General features: G+C 46.2%; 1 protein-coding gene across 1 annotated transcript; it reads right to left on the reverse strand.

Moving 5' to 3' along the window:
• Positions 1–4,705: 4,705 nt before the first annotated feature.
• Riiad1 (regulatory subunit of type II PKA R-subunit domain containing 1) lies at positions 4,706–15,576 on the reverse strand. The gene is made up of 5 exons (XM_059264876.1): positions 15,444–15,576; positions 14,789–14,865; positions 6,590–6,636; positions 5,290–5,416; positions 4,706–4,818 (listed from the first exon to the last, which is right to left on the reverse strand). The coding sequence occupies exons 1-4, from the start codon at positions 15,525–15,527 to the stop codon at positions 5,346–5,348; spliced, it is 279 nt and encodes a 92-aa protein (XP_059120859.1). The 5' UTR covers positions 15,528–15,576; the 3' UTR covers positions 4,706–4,818; positions 5,290–5,345.
• Between the last annotated feature and the right edge of the window lie 4,373 nt (positions 15,577–19,949).

The following is a 19,949-nucleotide window of genomic DNA, read 5'->3' on the forward strand; positions in this document are numbered from 1 at the left end:
GCACCAGGAGTGTAGGCGCCTTCTTGCAAGCACAGGTGACCGGCTGAGGCTGGTGGAGTGAAAGGCCCACCTGGGTACCTGTCACCATCCTGGAAACTCTGAATCCTGCTGCCACCAGAATTACTACGGAAATGATCCCCTGGCATTGAAGCCGTTGTGAACAGACTCTCTAGTTGTGAACTTAGCACATTCTCGGGGGCACACTGTGGACTGAGGACAAAGTGCCTGCAAGAGTACAGGACAGACAGTGGCGGCTCATGTCTCCCCACAGGTCTTTCTAGTCCTAGTTCCCTTGTTTTCTGTTCTGTACCATGTAAACGCATCTCTCCCCAGGAGCTTATCATGACTTAAAATTCTTCACTAGCTCTCCATCTCAAAGGTAAAAACCTAGCCTTTGCCTAGGAAAGACTTCTGCTTTTTGTGTTCTGTCTTCTCTCTGCCATCTCCCGCCACGGCTCCCTTCCCTACCAAGATGTCACTGAGGCCTGGGGTCTTCTGATTTTTCCTCCCTGTTGCTTCAGAACACTGGTCTTTACCCTGACACCTGTTATTTCATATGTTCTTATGATGCCTGCCTGACTCCAAGCATTACTTTCAGGCCAAAATCAGAAAGAAAAGCAAGTGTTACATCTGCTGTACCAGCCCCACTCAAGAAAGCAAGAGCTTTCCTAGAACCTCTAAACATCCTGTTACATGTAGCCCAAAGGCACATGGGCTAATCCTAGCTGCAAGGGAGGCTTGAAAATTAGACAATGTCATTGTTATGGCAATATCTATTGACCTGATCTCATATGATCAAATACTTGAGACTTTGCTAACTGCTGCTCTCAATAAATCTGCAGTTGTCAACAAAGTTTATAATCTGAGCTGAATGTAGTGGTACATACCTGTAATCCTAACACTCAGGAGGTAGAGACAGGAAGAGCAGGAGTTTGAGGTCAGCCTTGCCAGCATAGCAAATTTGAGGCCAGTCTGTGCTATGTGAGCCCTGTCTCAAAAAAAAAAAGAAAAAAATCCTGCAGGCCAGTTATGGTGGCACACACCTCATCTATTCCCAGCACTCAGGAGGTGAATGAAGGAAGTCTGATTTCTAAGTTCGAGGCCAGCTGATCTACAGAGAAAGTTCCAGGACAGCCAGGGCTAACCAGAGAAACCCTGTCTCACACAAACCAAAAAAAAAAAAAAAAAAAGGTGGTAGCTAGAAACTTGAGCAGGTGATAACCAGGGCTCTGTCTCCACCTCTCCTGTTCAGCAGAATGAGAGTAATGGGTATTTCCCACTGCTCTCCAAATCTGCCTGGAAAACTCTCTCACCCATCCCATGCCTGTTTCCATGAGACCTCCCTCAGTCCCCCAGTCAAACCTGCTCTTTCTCCCCCCTCCTATAGTACACATCTACTTTTTTTTTAATTTATTATGTATTCAGCACGTATGACTGCACGCCAGAAGAGGGCACCAGATCTCATTACAGATGGTTGTGAGCCATCATGTGGTTGCTGGGAATTGAACTCAGGACCTCTGGAAGAGCAGTCAGTGCTCTTAACCTCTGAGCCATCTCTCCAGCCCCTACATACCTACTTCTGTCATAGGTATATATACTTGCCTTTATAGTTGTTGATATACTGAACCGTGATGGCTCATTGAACTATGTGCTCATTCACTCTCTCCACCTGTTCTTTCTCAGTCACTGCTGAGAGCCAGGCCTGCTTCCCACCCTGCTGGGGTTTTCAAGCTGAAAAATAAGATGTTCGGCCAGACAGTAATCGTGTACACCTTTAATCCCCAGCACTTGGGAGGCAGAGGCAGGCGGATCTCCGAATTCGAGGCCAGTCTGGTCTACAGATCAAGTTCCAGGACAACCAGGGCTACAGAAAGAAACCCTGTCTCAAAAAACAAACAGAAAAGAGCTGTTCAGGTAAAGTTGTGGGGGAAAGACTATCATCTCCCCACGCTACAAGCAACCTTACAGCAGGAGAGCCTCTTGTCCCAGGGACCCAGTCACAGCATCTGGCACAGAGTTACCCACCAAGTGCTAACTGTGCTTTTCTTGGGAAGAAATACATTTTCTTGGCTTTAAATGTATTTTAAGTGTACACATTCGCAGAGGTGTGCGGGGAAAGGGCGCTGGAGGGCAACAGGAACCAGGACAAAATACAGCGGCATGCTGTGGTGGCTCTTCTCGGTTGTCAGCTTGGCTATACCTGGGATCAACTAAAACCAAACCCCTGTGAGGGATTTTCCTTGACTGGACTACTTGAGGTGGGAAGACCCACCATGAATCTGGGCACCCCTGCTGCTGGTGCCCACACGAAGGGCACGGAAGAAGGAAGTTTTGCTTCGTGCCTGCTTGTTCTCACCCTCCCTATTGAGTTCATTGACCCTGCTGCTGGGGCATTCCTCTGCTAGTATTAGGGCCTCCTTCCTCCAGATTGCCATAGACAGCCATAACGACACCACCAGGCCCACACCCTGTAAGTCACTGCAGTAAGTCGCCTGTTAATGTGTACAGATGAAGTCACCGTCAGTTCTGTTCCTCTAGAGAACCCTGACTAACACACACATGTACACAGACATCACAGTGAAACTTATTTCTTTATATGCCAACTGAAAAAGTCACCTAAAACAGGGTGGTTAAGACACCGGCTGCTCTTCCAGAGGATATGGGTTCAATTCCCAGTATTCATATGGCAGCTCACAGTGTTTGTAACTCCAGTTCCAGGGCATCTGACCCCTTCTTCTGGCTTACTTGAGTGCCAGGCACACATGTGATACACAGACATACATGCAGGCAAAACACTCACACGCATAAAAATAAATAAAACTTTAAAAATGTATTAAGTAAAAAAACAAAGGAAACATATATTCCTCATTTCCATCAGGGAGCCTCCCAAGAATGAGCCATTATATAGTCCATCAGCATTATAGCAGGCATTCAAGCACCTCGAAAATCACCATGCTCCCCCATCTTTCATATTCTTCTCACTGGAATGAGCCCAGGAGCATCTAATATGTATGTTTTCTGATCAAAGCTTGCTTTGTTTGTTTTTAAGATTTGCTATTATTATTTTAATTATGTGTTATGGGGGCGGGGGAAGGGAGTGTGGGCACATGAAAGGAAGTGCCCACAGAGGTTGAAGCTGTCAGATCCCCCTGGAGCTGGGGTTATAAGCAATTGTAAGCCGCCTCATATGGGTGCTGGGAATCGAACTCAGGTCCTTGGGAAGAGCAGCATGTGCTACTAACCACTGAACCATCTGTCTCTCCAGCTTTGTTTGTTTGTTTGAGACAGGACCACATGCTATAGTCCAAGTTGGCCTGGAATTCATAGTAATAATTATCATGCCTCAGCTTTATGAATGCTGGGGTTATAGCTGTGAGTCACCACACCAGACTTTATTCCTGTGTGTTTGTGTGTGTGTGAACACCAACACACATGGAGGCCAGAGGACAGCCTCCGTGTTGTTCTTGAGGCACTGTCCATTTTTATCGATTTCACTTGGCTTTTGTTTTGAAACAGGGTCTTCCTTTGGCCTGGAACTCACCTGCTAGGCCAGGCTGGCCCACCAGCAAGCCCTAGGAGTCCACAAGTTCTGGAATCACAAGTACACATCAACACACCTGGGTTTTTTTAAGTGTGGGTTCTGGGGCTTGAACTCAGGTCCTCCAGCTTACAAAGCAAGCATTTCACTATGTCCCCAGCCCCCTTTTTTTGTACTTCCTAAGCAAGGACAGCTCACTGTCCGTGCAAGAGATGCTGAAGATTAATACTCGAAGCACAGAACAAAACCCCTCCCAAAGCCGGGTGCAGCGAGCGGCAAATGCCCACAACCCCGGCACCTTCAAAGCTGAGGCAGGAGGATCATGGCGAGTTCGAGGTCAGCCTGGGCTACAGAAGGAGACTCTATCTTAAAACAAAAACAAATCAACTCTCTGAGGGTTCCAGTTCATAACTTACACGGTTTCTGAGTCTTCCTGTTCTGTTGCCCTTTTTACCACTGCAAGTGAGGACAGCTAGGAGCAAGGGAATACAAATAACGCTCAGCCTGTTTCTGTTGCCATGGTGATGCTGACACGTGAACCACACGAGAGAGCTCCTTTATACAGTGTAGCCAGCGGACTGCAGTGGCCAAAGACTGAGGCCACAAACCTGAAAAAATGTAACACACACACACACACACACACACACACACACACACACAGAGGCTCTTAAATGTGCAAAGGACACTTCACGCCACTACCTGAACCATCTTGCTGTCTCTTAGCCAGACATCAAATAGATGACCAGCTTGCTCCTCAAGTCCTCAGGAACCAAGTCCTCCACCTCCCCAGGTGCCTGTCAGGTGTATATTTCACAATATCCAGGCCCCTCTTGAGTTTTCACTGTCTGTCCATCTCTCTTGATAGCCTTCCAGCCCAATTTCTCTTGCTATTGCTTCTATGGAAAGCAAACAAAACCACCCCCTTACACTTAGGACGGTCATGGGAGGTAAGATGTTGAAGTATGGACTCACTTGTTTTTAACCCACCACAACTAACTGTGGCTTTCTCAGGATCCCCACCCTGTTCACAGTTTGCTAAGTAGCTGGAGTGGGAACAATCCCTGCCACTCCAGACCCCAGACCACCTCAAGGAGAAAAAAGGCCCCCGTCAGGCAGAGCAGGCCCGCATGCACGGTGCCCTCCTCTGTCCAAATGAAAAGAAGAGCGGGCAGCAGGTCTGGATTTAATGGGGATCTCTGAAAGCTCTGTGACAGGAAGAAGCCCACACAGCTTAGAAACCCACAGTGACGGTAACAGGGCGCTCAGGCCTCCAGCTGACCCTGCAAAACACAAGCGGTTTCACTAGATTAGGAGTGTGGCCTTTCCCACCTCACATTAAGAGAAAAAAAAACCCTAGCCAGCCTTCAAACTGTTTTCAGGAATCCTCCTGCCTGTGAGGGGCTGGGGAATAAAACATGAGACGGCCTTAAGGGCCTTAAGGGCACATCGTGAGGTATCAGGCAGTTGAAGGACAAAGCAGGGAAGCTGCTCCCAATCTGAGCGCTCCTCACCTCAAAGGCTGACTCCATCCCCCACCCATCCCCCATCCCCCAGGACACCTCCCACACCCATCCTCTCCTGTCACTGACAACCAGACACTCTAGGCCTCAGGTCCCAGCCGCTAATCCTAAATTGTCAGGAAAAACGGCACACTTGTACCATATTGCTCTGTTGTTTCCCGGCTTACATTCTTTCACAGCCTGGACCCAAAAACCCGTGCTGCTTTTCACAAGAGTGAGGCTAACACCCACCCAAGGCTGGATTCCTTCTGGCTTCTCCGAGCAGCTGAGCGTTGTGGCTTTGCTAATTAGATTCCTTTCTTGTCTTTAATTAGCTGCATGTGAATCTTGTTGGGAAGTTTTGGATCCGTGAAATAGTCTGGGATGAAAATCAGAACGAAATCATCTCTCCTGAAGGAAAAAGCCTGAGCCACAACAGCTTACTCTACTAAAAAGTCGACGCTTTGTCCTAGCAACACTCACCGGTGGTCCCCACTTGACAGTACAATCTCAGAGCTCACAGCGAGTCCCCGGCAGCTGCCCCTCTTCAATGCCAGGAACCCATCCCAGGCAAGGCCCACGCGGGATGCCCAGTCTGGGCTCTTGGCACACTTGGGGCTCAGGGAGCCACCAAGGGCTCAGGGATTCCGAGTGCTCTGATGCGGGTCCGTCTTAGGACCCAAATAAACACCAGGTATTATTCTGATCTCCACTCAGCTTGCCAGCTCCTGTCTCTGAAATGCAGACCTTTTCTGAGAACACCCTCTCCCGCCCGAGGAGAGCCAGGCTCACAGCATGACGACAGAGAGGGTTTTTACGCCAGGAAGAAAGTAAGCCACAGTCAGCATCTGCCGTGGCAGCGAAGGCCTGCTTAGAACGCCATGGGCTCCCAGGGTTAACCGCACCCAAGACACCCGCCCAGCTCCCCACTCTCCACTGAAGACCCGAAGCCACCTCGGCAGCCAGCCGGGCAGCCGAGTCCATTAAAAACCACCTGGGAGCCTTCAAACCCTTGGCTGCTGGCCCCGCCCCAGACTAATTAAATAAAAATCTCTAGAGGTGGGGCCTGAGCATCAGTATTTTCTAAACGCTCCCCGGTGGTTCTGAAGTGCAGCCTGGGTCAGACACCACTTTAAGATCCCCAGCGGACTAGGGGTGCCCGGCTCTCCTTTGGGAATCTCAAAGTCCTTTTTTTTTTTTTCTTTTCTTTTTTTGGTTTTTCGAGACAAGGTTTCTCTGTGAAACAGTCCTGGCTGTCCTGGAACTCACTCTGTAGACCAGGCTGACCTCAAACTCACAGAGATCTGCCTGCCTCTACTTCCCGATCAAAAATTCTTAATCCTCACCAAGGGAAGTCCTGCCTCAGTTGCCACTCTGGCCTCATTTTGAGGAAAAGGCAGGGGGATGAAAAAAGCCTTCAGAAAACAGCTCCTGTGGGGGACATCGAGTGAAGAAGAACCCAGGCCCCACAGTCCTCGGCTTGCCCAGCCCTACATCCCCAGTCCTGCTTCTTGCGCAGGCACGTGAGACACCCTGGCACTACTGTACTCACACGCAGCAAATTCCAGGATGTTCTCTGGTCTTTTCAGAAACATTTCTCTGGAAAACATTAAAAGATATAAGGAAGGAGATAACCAGGGCCTCCAGGTCCTCAAGGGGCTCATGCCAAACGGGCAGAAATGTGACCCTGGAACGGTCTGAGGAAGTTTACCCATGGATTTCCCAAGGTCAGGGGGACAATAAACAAAGTCAAAAGAAAATATTATTTAAAAACTTCAGACGGGCTATTATCTCCACTACACAGCAGACAGACAAGAAGATGACGCCACCAGGATGCTAGAAATGTCTGATTCTCAGAAAGTCCTAGGCTTCATAAACATTCACTAACACTACTTTGCTTTATAACGTCCCTGTGAAATGGCAATTACATCTCATTTTATATGTAAAGGAAATAAACCTAAAAAAGGTTAATCATGTTCCCAAGTTCATACAGACGATAAATAAAGAGGAGAGGGCCCAGCACTGGCCCAAGGCCGGTGCTCAGTGTTTGCTTGGCCTCCGGCTGTGGCGGCCTGCTGACCACCCCCAGTTCCAGGTGCTCTTTTAGCCAAAGTCTCCCCTGCTGAGAAAGCCCAAGCTTCCATAATTTCGTTTCCCTCCTCCTTCAGTTCAATTAGACAATTATTGAGTATAAATTACATGTAAGTAACTACAGTATATGAGAATGATTTTAAAATAAGGGGGAAAAAGATAGGGGCTAGGGGGATGCGCTAAACCTCTGACACTGCAAGGACACTCATTGCCCAAGCATAAGGACCTGAATCCAGATCCCCAGCATCCTTATCAAAAGCTGGGACTGGAGGCTGGGATCACTGGGACTCGCCAGTCACCAGCCTCTCTCCAGATTCAGTGAGACCCTGTGAATGAGACATAGAGCATTCTAGCCTCCACATGTTTGTGCATGGGTACACACACACACACACACACACACACACACACACACACACACACGTGAGCAAAAAATATAGCCCTACCTCAAAGAACTTACAGACAAAAGTAAACAGGTAAGTTTCCCAAAAGGCCAAGGAACCTCAAGTAGCTGCTAAAAGAAGACTATTAAATAGTGCTTTAGGAGGGAAGAATAGTGTGCTGGTCTGAATAAAAATGGCTCTCATAGGCCATAGGGAGCGGCACTACTAGGAGGTGTGGCCTTGTTGGAGTGGGTGTTGTCTTATTGGAGGAAATGTGTCACTGAGGTCTCAGAAGCTCAAGCCAGGTCCAGTGTGTCTCAATCTCTTCCTGCTGCCTGTGGATCCAGATGTAGAACTCTCAGCTCCTTCTCTAGCACCATATCTGCCTGCATGCCACCATGCTTCCCACCAAGATAATGGACAAAACCTCTGAAACTATAAGCCAGCCCTAATTAAACGTTTTCCTTTATAAGAGTTGCCATGGTCATGGTGTCTCTTCACAGCAATAGAAACCCTAAGATAAACGGTTACCGAAAGTGGGACCCCAAAACCCTTCACAGAGTAATTGGATTGGAAGGGATCCTTGTGGTACAAATGGGATTGTAATTAGGAAGAATGAAGGATGAGAGACAAGAACATTCCTGGTCCAGGGAAACAGCAAGAACCAAGGCCCAGAGATGGAAACAGTCCTGTGTCCTGTGTGTGACTGCCTCGAGGTTAGCAGCTGGGTTGGATCTACTATTGTATCCCCAGAGTCCAGGAGAGCTCTCTGGGTGTCTGCCTGGACTTGGGGAATAACTAGAGAGCTTGGTCTGGTCAGCATACAGACGTGTGTAGTGAGGGAGAAATGAAAGACTTGTAATGGGAAGTGGGGGGGGGGCAGGAAGCACAAGGCACTGGGTAGCCTGGCACTATGAAAAAGAAAAAGGCCAGGTGGCAGTGGCGAATGCCTTTAACCCCAGCACTCAGGAGGCAGAGCCAGGCAGATCTCTGTGAGTTCAAGGCCAGCCTGGTCTACAGAGCGCGAGATCCAGGACAGCCACCAAAACTACACAGAGAAACCCTGTCTCGAGAAAGAAAGAGAGAGAGAGAGAGAGAGAGAGAGAGAGAGAGAGAGAGAGAGAGAGAGAGAGAGAGAAAGAGAGGGAATGGCATGGCAATATGTGCTGGGGTTACACAATAACAGAATGGGGATAGGACTGAGGAGGAGGAGGCAGGTGCGGAGAGGCAGGGACTCAAGAATGCCATGTACATAGACACAAAAGGGCAATGGATTTGTGCTGTTAGAAGCCTTTGCATAACTCACCACCACCTGGGAGACTGAGGCCAGCCTGGCCTGTATTGTGAGACTTTGTGTGAAATGACAATAATAATAAGTAACGGGGTCGCTTGGGCTCTGGGATGCTGGTAAAGCTCAGTTTCTCCATCCATAGTGTCACATGTACAGGAAGGTTGATCTAATCTAAGATTTGTCACTTATCTGTATATTTCAACAGGTTGTTTAAAAACAAACAAAAAAGGCAATGTTGGAAACCACTGAAGATTTTTCCAGACAACGAATAACAGACCAGCATTGTGTGATATTTTGATTATGTTCTGACAAATAAAGCTTGCCTGGAGTCAGAGAGCATAGCCAGCCACTAGCTGACCATAGAGGTTTGGAGGACTGTAGAGAGAGGAGACAGGAAGTGGTAAGGTGGGACTGAGAAAGGATCTCCTCCCTTTTAGTCAGAGGAATTGGGAGAGGTAGGAAGTGACTATGGCTGCTCCCCTGCTTCTCTGAACTTTCAGGTTTTACCCCCATATCTGACTCCTGATTTTTTTTATTGATAAAGATTAATTAGAGTAATGCTTCATCCGGCACCCAAGTCCTTAAAAAAGGAATAGAGTAATAAGAAAATATAATAAGCCATGTAAAGATGGGAAATACAGGGCTGAAGAGATGGCTCAGCAGTTAAGAGCACTGGCTGCTCTTCCAGAGGACCCAAGTTCAATTCCCAGCACCCACATGGCAGCTCACAACTGCCTGTAACTCCTGTTCCAGGGGATCCGATGCCCTCATACAGATATACCAGCAGGCAAAACACCAATATACATAAAATAAAAATAAATAGTTTTTTTAAAAAGATGGAAAATACACAGAGAGTCTAGATACTGTACGTTATTGTGTCTACATTTTTTGACTACTAATGAACAAATGATAATTGCTAAGAGACAGTTGATTATGAAAGCTGCTAGATTAACAACCTATATATTTAAAAATACCTTGACTTCAAAATTTACGTCAAAAGATAGGTTACTTTGGGAAAGAGGAAATGATAGGCTCTGGATTCATTCTGGGTTAAGAAAAATCAGGATTGATGGAGAAAGACTCCCCTGAAAAATCTCTGATGGGAACAGATGGACCAGATGATTCAACATTTCAAAATGCCTCTGTTGCAGTTTTCTCTGAGTTCTGCATCCAGAACATCTTCAAGGCTACTGGCTGAGATGATCCAGCCTCACAGAATACTCCAATCAGGACTTAACCATAATCCTAAATTTTCTCAGGGTCCCCCAAATGATATAGAAATGTATTATATAGATATGATAGGATAAAAAGGTAGATTATTGAATCTACTCTGAAAAAAATATAGAAATGATAGGATAAAAGGGTAGAATCTACTCTGAAAAGAACAAAGGGAGGATCTAGATATGATAAGGTAAAAAGGTAGATTATTGAATCTACTTTTAAAAAGCAACTACTAGTTTTAAATATCTTACATTTGATTGGGTTTTTGTATATTGTATACAAATTATATATATTAATACAAATTTGAGATTGCTTTTGTTAGAAAATACTGTACATATGTTTCTAATCTTGTTCAAGGTGTTGTACCTATAAAGCTCATTTAACAATGTAATGCAAATTGCTAGTCTTTGAAAGTTATTACCAACTAATTAGGATATAAAGAAATGTAAGTTAGTATTTAGTCACCTATTACAATTGAACTTGTAGTCATATTAGTTATGTTTTTAAGGTCAAACAGATATATTTTAGATAGATAGGTCATCTTCAAACACTTCAGAGATCTATAGAATATGGTATTTAAGATGTTTTAATAATATAGATTCTTTTTTATTACTATGAGAGAGACACGTCTGCTCCTGGCAGCACCAATCTATTTCAGAGAAGATGATGGGTATTAAAGAAAACTCCAGCTGGGTGGTGGTGGTGTACACCTTTAATCCCAGCACTCAGGAGGCAAAGCCAGGTAGATTTCTTTGAGTTCAAGGCCAGCCTGGTCTACAGAGCGAGTTCCAGGACAGGCACCAAAATTACACAGAAACCCTGTCTCAAAAAAACTAAAACAACAACAAAACAAAACAAACAAACAAAAAACAAAACAAAAAACCCTCCATATTGACTTTAATTTCTTTGTGGCAAAAGTTAGCCACTGGGCAAGAAAGTGCCCTTGCCTCGACTGCTGACAGTATGCTGTCCAAAATGGACAAGCAGGACACAAAAGAAAGGACTGCCAAACTTTGCCAAGACAAGGTAGGAAGGCCCTTCAGAAAATTCTGCTTCACAGAAAAGTCTGCCAGGTATGCTAAGCCTGTAGGCTGAAGATGGATGCCCCAACATTGCAGAAGAACCTTGGATGACTGTCCAGGCAGCCAGCTGTTTCTGTCACTTCTCACATTTTTCGAAGTCACTTGTTTGTGCTTCCTGCTTATTTAGGTAATATCATTTCCTTCTTGGGTCTCTGAGGGAGTTGAAGACTAGATAATTATATAGTTTTCCTTGTTAACAAATTCAGAAAAGAAACTCACTACAGAGGTGTGAAGTGTGTAAGATTGAAAGACATCAGAAGATAGTTTTGGGTTGGTAATACAAGTTAGGATAGAAAGCGAATTAGGTATAACATTTTGAACTCACCAAAATGGATTATTTTCTCTGATCTGTCAAATGTTAGTGGACTGGATATTGTTAATGTAATTCTTGACTGTATGTATTGTATATACTTATTGTGCTTATTGTATATAGTTTTCTTATATTAGTTACAACCTTCTTTTATTATTTTAGACAAAAAATGGGGAAATGTGATGATATATTGTGTACCCTAATAAAATTTACCTGAAGATCAGAGAACAGAACAAGATTAAACACAGAGGCCAGGCAGTGGTGGCACACACCTTTAATCCTAGCACTTAGGAGGTAGAGATTTGTCTGGATCTCTGTGAATTCAAAGCCATCCTAGACTACATGAGATTGACTCAGTCTAGGAGAGAAAACAGAGCGAGGCAGTGGTGGCACACACCTTTAATCCCAGTACTGGGAAGCACACGCCTTTAATCCCAGGAAGTGATGGCTGGGTGGAGAAAGGTGTATAAGGCGTGAGGAGACAGGAACTAAAGACTTTTCGGCAGAAGCATCCCTTTCAGATAGAGGCTTTTTCGGCTGAAGCTTTTCTGGCCGAGGAAGCTCATTCGGCTAGAGGCCTATCGGCTGAGCCTTTCAGGCTGAGGAGTTGGCGAGGTAAGACATGGCAGTGACTTTTTCCTTTGTCTCTCTGATCTTTCAGCATTTACCACAAATATCTGGCTCTGGGTTTTTTATTAAAAGACCTTTAGAAATTCATACAACACCCAAAATTACCAGCACCCCCAATCAACAGGAAGTGCTCTAGAGAACTATGCTCACGTTCCCAAAAACAAATTATGAATGTTTGTCATCATTTAGGGGGGTTGGTTACAAGTTGTTATGGATTATGGATAATGGTCAGGAACAAGGCTAAACAAAGGAGATTAGTCCTTCAGAAACCGCTGCTTCACAGGAAAGTCTGTCAGATATGCTAGGCCTGTAGGCCAGAGTTGGATGCCTCAACATTACAGAGGAACTTTGGGTGACTGTTCAGGCAGTGAGATGTCCCTGTCATTAGGTAACATTTCACCCTTCTGAAGTCTTTGATGGAGTTGAAGACTAAATAGTTATAATTATAGTTTTCCTTAGTTATGATAGAAAGTAAATTAGATACAAAACTTTAGACTCACCAAGATTAGATAATTATTTTCTCTAATTTTGCCAAATGCAAATAGAGTAGATATTATTACTGTAATTCTTACTTAATAGCTGTTTTTGTTGTATATAGTTTTACTATATGAAGGTTAAAAACCTTAATTTTTAATGAGACAAAAAAAAGGGGGAAATGCTGTGGAACAATCCTTTTCTACACTATCACTATGTATTACTCTCATTGGTTAATAAAAAACTGGCAGGCCAGTAGCTGGGCAAGAAGTTAGGCAGGAACACCAAACTGAGAATGATGGGAAGGAGGGCAGAGTCAGGAGAGAGACTACCAGTCGCCCAGGAAATAAGACATGCTAGAGGACAGGTAAAGCCATGAGCCACATGGCAATACATAGATTAATAGAAATGGGTTAATTTAAGTTATAAGAGCTAGTTAGTAACAAGCCTGAGCTATTGGCCAAGCATTTATAACTAATATAGGCCTCTGTGCGAAGTGGCTGCTGGGTGTTTGGGAACAGGTGGTCAGGACAGGAATTGTCCTTTTACAGACCAGAGCTGTTTGGGAAGACTCCTGTGCCTATGCAGGTGTGGACACTGCATCTCCAGTCCTAAGTCTGAAGTTTCTGGGTACCTAACCTAACTTCGGTCTCTATACTTCTAACTTCTCAGGTCCAGACTGAAGGTATTAAGAATTCTGTGCACTGTATTTCTGAGGTGTGGGGACTAACTGGCCACAGATCATGGAATCCAGAAAGCCCAAGCAGAGGATAATCTTCCCAATGGAAGCAGTTCACAGCTTAGTAGGGCTTGGATACCAGGAGCAGAGACCCCAGGGGCAGAACTGGACAGGCAAGCTGTCTTCATCTAGCTCTTCCTCCTCGCTCCTCTTCACACAGGACTGGGCAAAGCTTCCAGAACAAAGCTCACTCTGGTACTGCTCAAGGAAATTAAGAACAGGCAAACAAAAAGTAGCCCTCATACTTCAGATACTACCCCAGAGAGAAGTCTGACAGGAGCCAGGTGGAGGCTGCCCAGGTGACCTGTAGAGCATCGAAGGGTTGGCTGGGCTGTTTGGCCTTGGGAAGAAGAAAGGAAGATGAGGGCCTTCGGGGCTGCAGGGTGTCTCTGTGTAGCCCTGGTTAGAACTCTCCATGTAGACCAGGCTGGCCTCAAACTCACAGAGACTCATTGACTCTGCCTCCCAAGTGCTGTAATTAAAGGTGTGTGCCATATCCAGTGTCTTAAGTCCAACGCCTTTACCACTTGGCCATTCCAGGTTCTGAGATTTTGCTATGCCAATGGAATGCATGGAAGAAACGCGTCCTAGGACACACCAGGAAATGGGAGTTTTGTTTGTTTCTCTATTAATTTTTGGCTTTTTGAGAGAGGGTTCCACTCTGCTGTCAGACTGGCCTTGAATTCCTAAATCCTCCTGCCTCCACCTCCCAAATGGTGAGACCAATGAGATTACCATGAAATTTGGAAAACAGTATTCTTTTGCCTCAATATTTTTTTTCTTTTTTCTTTCTTTCTGTTTTAGAAATAGGGTCTCTCCAGTGCAGTCCAGGCTGGTCTTGAACTTGTGATCCTCCTGCCTCAGTCCCCAAAAGCCCCTATGCCTTGGCTCCCTGTCATTTTTCTACCGTGTTCTCAGGTAGGCAAGGGCCAAGTGTCCCCACAATTGGAAAACTCTCTTCCTCTGAGTGGGAACAGTGTTCTACACTGATGACTACCCGCTGTTTCCCAATGCCGCATTCCCTCTCCCAGGGTCATGAGGTAAATATCCATATTTATCTTTACAGTTGAAGTGAATGAACGTTAGTATTTTAAAGAATGTAGAAATAACTGAAGAAAATTCACAAGTGTCAGAGTTACAAAAGGTTGACTCTTAGGAATTTTCTAACTTTTACAGGGTCCAAACCAAGTTGGGCTGGTGCATCTGTGTAGCTCCAACACCTGGGAAGGTGCAGGCAGGACCATCACAAGTTCAAGGCTAGTCTATGCTACATAATGAGTTTGAGTTCGAGACCACTCCTGGCTATATGAGACTCTGTCTTAAAAAAAAAAAAAAAAGGGTGTGTGTGGGGGACAGTTTGCTGTTGTTTTTGTTTGAGTCTGAGTTTCACTGTGTAACTCAGGCTGGCCTCAAACTGAAGATTCTCCCTGAGTGCGGCTATTAGAGATTACACATGAACCTGTTTATCCATTCCCAGCAAGATCTGGTAAAACCCTTACCAGCTCCCGAAGGCCAGCCCGTCACACCACCTACCTGAAGAAGCCGCTGATGAGCAGCGACACCTCTTTGTGGGTCCTCAAGTACTTTTCATTTGCGATCCGAGTCTGGATCTGAGGAGCAACAACCAAGAGTCAAAGACCTGGGGAGACAGATCCAGGCTTGAACCCTGGAAGGAGGTGTGAGGGGCAGGGGACGAGGCAGGTCTTTTCCTGGAGTGTCTGAAAGCCCAAGCTCAGTTGTCAGATTTTCCTTTGAGGCAGCCCCATTTCTTTTCTCTAAAGGCTGAGTGCCATAGTGCCTGGGCTGTCCTGGAATTTGGTGAAGCTGGCCTTGAACTCCTGATCCTCTTGCCTCTACCTCTCAGAGCTGGTTTGTGCGGTGGGGGAGGTGGTGGTAGAGAGGATTGGAATCCAGCAGTCGGGGCATGCTAGGCCAGCATGCTAGCTCCATGTAGTTCAGTTGAACTACACCCTCTGTCATTCCTCTGGCCAGACCCCTACTTGGTTCCTCTTGCACTTTCAAATGCCTGGCGGATTGGGCTTAGTGACCCGCCACCTAGCTCTCTGGCACTTACCTTGGGGAACAGGCCCTCCCCTCTCCCGGGGTCCTCCTCCCTGTCCAAGGGGCCTTTTTCCTGAGGAGCTTCACTTTGATGGAAACAGGTATTAGGGGATGTCGACTCACGCACCTTGAAGTCTCGCAACTGCTCCAGCTGCTCTGGGCTCAGGGCTCCCGGATCTGGCCCCACTATCCCTCCGGGTAACCGCTCCATCTCGCTGCAGTCGGTTGTCTAGGCGACGGGTCGCGGAGAAATGAAGCCCCGCCTCACTGTCAGCCCCGCCCTGACCCCGCCCCCTCTATAAATCCAATCCTTTGCGGCAGGAAAGGCAGAATCCTACTGACTGAAGCAAGGTGGAGGCCTCTCTTCAGCTGAATGAACATGGATTTGGGGGTCTCCAGGAGATCAGTTTTCCCAGACTTAAAGACTGGCTTCTGAGCTGAATTGTGTATGAAATGAGACTTCCTTCTTGACCCCACTCAACCTCAAATAGTGCATTTACTTAGCTAGAACAAATCACAAAAGAGGTTCCTAGTGTAGGAGCTTTCAGAATTCAGCTCCCAGCTTGGGCAGACTCTGTGCTTGTGTAGAAAAATCTAGGCTTCTTCCCTTCCCATTGGCCCAGAAGCCAAGTATCTCGTCTGTTCTGTAGATAGACACTAGATATTGGAGGCCTGGGTTCTTAAAATATGAAAGTACCCCAGAGCGTGGTGGGAGCCAATCTCTGCAAAGACAAGAACGTTCTTAAACTCAGAATGCTGGACCTGGCTAGCACTCTGGCAGAACTTCCCCTTTTTGGAATGACTTTCTCGGGTAGATCGATTTTCTCTTCACCCTGGGCTCCTCATAAGTTGTAAATTATTTCTCTCTCAACTGAACACTGAAAGAGAAAGTGAATGAACTGGCAGCCAGAGTTGTCCTTCTAATTAAGAAGGGTAAGTGAAACATAAAACTAGTTCTCAAAACAGCTGCCTGGAAAGGGCAGGAGCCTGTGTCAACACACACACACACACACACACACACACACACACACACACACACACACCCCACATGTGCACATCCGCTTTCCCTGCTCACAGAGATGGTGCCCAGTAGGGACCTTCTGAGAGGCAGGAGACAGAATCCCAAAAGAGTCTGGGACTTGTGAACAACTGCCCCCAGAGCAAAGACACAGCGTGGGAAACCAGCTAACTGTTAGGCCACAGAGGGATCCCTCTGCGATCTGCAGGTCTGCGATCTGCAGGTCTCTACATTTCCGAGGCAGAACAGCAGATGCCGCAGAGTCAGTTAGTGGCTATAAGCCTCTTCCCAGGAGCCCATCTGGGTTAGCAATCGTTTGGGTTGTTTATCTGTTTTTTAGGAGAGAGAGTTAATGGTGAGAGAGAGAGATAAGCTGCCATCTGTCAGAAGTGGTGTTTTCCCAGCAAGAGCAGAGGTTACCCAAGGGTGAGAGCTTCTATCCGCTAAGGCCGACTTCCTCCTACCCCAGCAGAGGGAGAGGCTACAATGAAATGCAGACTTGTAGGTAGTGTGGCTGCCACAGCCTCTCAGTTCTTCAACATTTGAGATGTGGCTGTGTCAGATATGCCAGAGATTTGAAATACACTCTGGATCTTAAAGACTTCGTGGAAGAAAATAATGTAAACTCTCCCAATAACTTTATGTGCACTGCATGTTGAAATAGTATTTTGAATAAAGTAGATTAAATACAATGTCTTTGTGTATGTGTCTGTGTTGTGCACATGTGTGTGAAAACAGAGGTCACTGTCCATTGTTAGTCACTGAGCTTAGAGCTCACTGACTGGCCAGGCCAACACGGAGGCCCAGAGATGCAGGAATCCACATTCCCTGGCTGCCCAGTGAGGGGACTGCGGACTCAACACTGCACCCAACGTCTTATGTGGGTGCTAAGGACTCAGACTCAGGTAGGTACCTATGCTTCTGTAGCGAGCACCCCACCTCTGAGCCATCTCCCCAGCCCCATAAATGATTGACAACCCAGGGTCTCCATGTAGCCCTGGCTGGCCTGGAACTCACTGTGTAGACCAGGCTAGTCATAAACTCAGAGATTTGCCTGTGCTGCTTCCCAAGTCCTGGGATTAAAGGCATAAACCACCATTCCTAGCTCCATTTTTTTGTTTGTTTATTTATGTTGGTTTTGCTTTTTCAAGACAGAGTTTCTCTGTGTAGCCTCAGCTATCCTGGAACTCACTGTGTAGACCAGGCTGGCCTCGAACTCAGAAATCTGCCCGCCTCTGCCTCCCAAGTGCTGGGATTAAAGGTGTGCTCCATCACACCTGACTCATAAAATGATTTTTTAAAGTAGTTTCAAAAGCTGGACACAATGGTTCATACCTATAATCTCAAGTACTTGGGAAGTTCACCCTAGGCTACCTAGTGAGGTTCAAGCCAGCTTGGGATACAGAAGACCCTGTCTCAAGTAAATAAACAAACAGATAATTCTTAAAAAGTCAGGAAACAAACTAGACCTTTAATCTCAGCACTCCAGAGGCAGAGGCAGGAGGGTCTCTGTGAGTTCGAGGCCAGTTGGCCTTTGTAGAGAGTTCCAGGTCAGACAGAGAAAATCTGTCTCAAATACATACATACATACATACATACATACATACATACATACATACATACACAAGCCAGCAAGATGATCAGTGGGTAAAACATTTGCCACATAAACCTAAAGAACTGCATTTGATTCCCCAGAACCCACATAAAGGTTGAAGAGAGTAGAGGATCACTCTGAAAAAGTTGTTCTTTGACCTTCACACATGCACTATAGCATGTCTTCATGTATGCGCACACACACATGCAAATATAAATTAATAAATGTAATTTTTAAAATTTTAGAGGAGGAAAATGACCCCACAAAGTTGTCTTCTGACCTCTACATGCAAGCCATGACACACTCATCCTCCAATAATAAAATAACACTCAATATAATAAATAATAAAAGAAAAAGAAGAAGAGATTTTTAAAATCAGCAGCTTTCTTGAGAGTTGTTGAGATGGGATCTCTCTATGTAACTCTGGCTGTTGTGGAGCTTGCTATGTAGAACAGACAGGCCTGGAACTCACAGAGACCCACCTGCCTCTGCCTCCTAGTGCTGGGATTATAGGGGTGCACCACCACTTTTGCCCCCATCAAAAAAAGATTTATTTATTTTTATTTTTTATGTATATAGGTGTTTTACCTGCATGTATGTTTGGGTACCATGTGCATGTATTTGCTGCAGAGGCCAGAAGAGAGCATCAGATGGCCTGGACCTGGAGTTACAGAGGACTGTTAGTCGTGACATAGGTACTGGGAATTGAACCTGGGTCCTCTGAAAGAGCAGCCAGTGGCCATCTCTCCAGCACTTTATAGTCAGTCATCTTTTAAGACATGGCAGTTTAGCTTTGAGTGCAGAGGAACAAGAAAGAGCAAGCTTGCCGGGCGGTGGTGGCACACGTCTTTAATCCCAGCACTCAGAAGGCAGAGGCAGGCGGATCTCTGTGAGTTCAAGGCCAGCCTGGTCTACAGAGCGAGATCCAGGACAGGCATCAAAACTACACAGAGAAACCCTGTTTCAACAAAACAAAACAAAACAAAAAAAAAAAAAAAAAAAAAAAAAAGAAAAAAAGAAAGAGAGAGAGAGAGAGAGAGAGAGAGCCTGTGGATGGTGGGCAGAGAAATTCTTTTGGGGGAACTAAGGCCCGAAGCCTCATTGCCTCAAAAAGAAGCTCCTAGGGGTGGACTCATGCATGAGGCCCCCTTAGTCTTTACCTCATAGAGCTCCCATCCCCTAAGACTGAAAGAACTTCAGAGACGTGCCCACAGCCACTGGGCTCGGGGAGTCTCGCGAGTACCTTCTCCCCTCTCTCAGACTGACAGTACCAATCTGGACCATAAGCTGAGCAAAGGCTTTAGCTCCTCTGCTGTTTACAGCTATCTCCTGGTTACTGCCTGGGAGGAGGAGCCGGAGGGGTTCATTGAAATTCGTTCTTGTGGATGTTTAATATTTCAATTAATATGATTAGGCCCAAGCCTGAATGAGCAGCAGGGCGGCAGATCTGCTGAGGAGACACAGAGTAATGAGATCAGTGGGCCCATCCATGGGATCCCCCAGGTTCACAAGGCGTGATCTGTTTAGCATCTCCATAAATGCCAAGATCAGATTAGAAAGAAGGCAAGACGGAAAAAGTGGGGGTGGGGCAGGTGAATGGAAAGTTACTGTGGAGACAGTAGCTTTCCGCTTCCTGGTCCCCAGGCACTACCAGGGCATCTCCTGGCCACTCACCACAGAGTCCCCTGTTACCTCACCCTCTTGTTCCATTTTAGGGCACTCTATTGGGAGGACCTGGGCATCTGAATGATGAAGAAGTAATCAAGTCTCCACACAGACATTCACTCAAATATACACATCTGCCAGAATGTAGCTTCAGGCCACAGACACCCAGGTTAAAGAAGGTGGAAGTGGTCACCAGGTAATGGGGCCGTAGAGGACGCACTAACTCTTACACAGCGCTTCACTGTGCACAGAGGGAGAGAAAGGCCAGGTTCACATCACTGCATTCCCACATGTGAGAGTTCAACACAGGGACTCAGGACCCACCCTCCCAGGCTGGAGTCTCAGCTGGCTGTGTT

Source organism: Peromyscus eremicus, chromosome 6 (assembly GCF_949786415.1).
Source record: "Peromyscus eremicus chromosome 6, PerEre_H2_v1, whole genome shotgun sequence".
NCBI lineage: Eukaryota > Metazoa > Chordata > Mammalia > Rodentia > Cricetidae > Peromyscus > Peromyscus eremicus.

Coding starts and splice junctions, on each gene's coding strand:
- Riiad1 (XM_059264876.1), bottom strand. CDS start 15,527: ATGGAGCGGTTACCCGGAGGGATAGTGGGGCCAGATCCGGGAGCCCTG. Junction 14,866..15,443: donor AGCAGTTGCGAGACTTCAAG/GTGCGTGAGTCG, acceptor GTTGCTCCTCAG/ATCCAGACTCGGATCGCAAA. Junction 6,637..14,788: donor CTCATCAGCGGCTTCTTCAG/GTAGGTGGTGTG, acceptor AATGTTTTCCAG/AGAAATGTTTCTGAAAAGAC.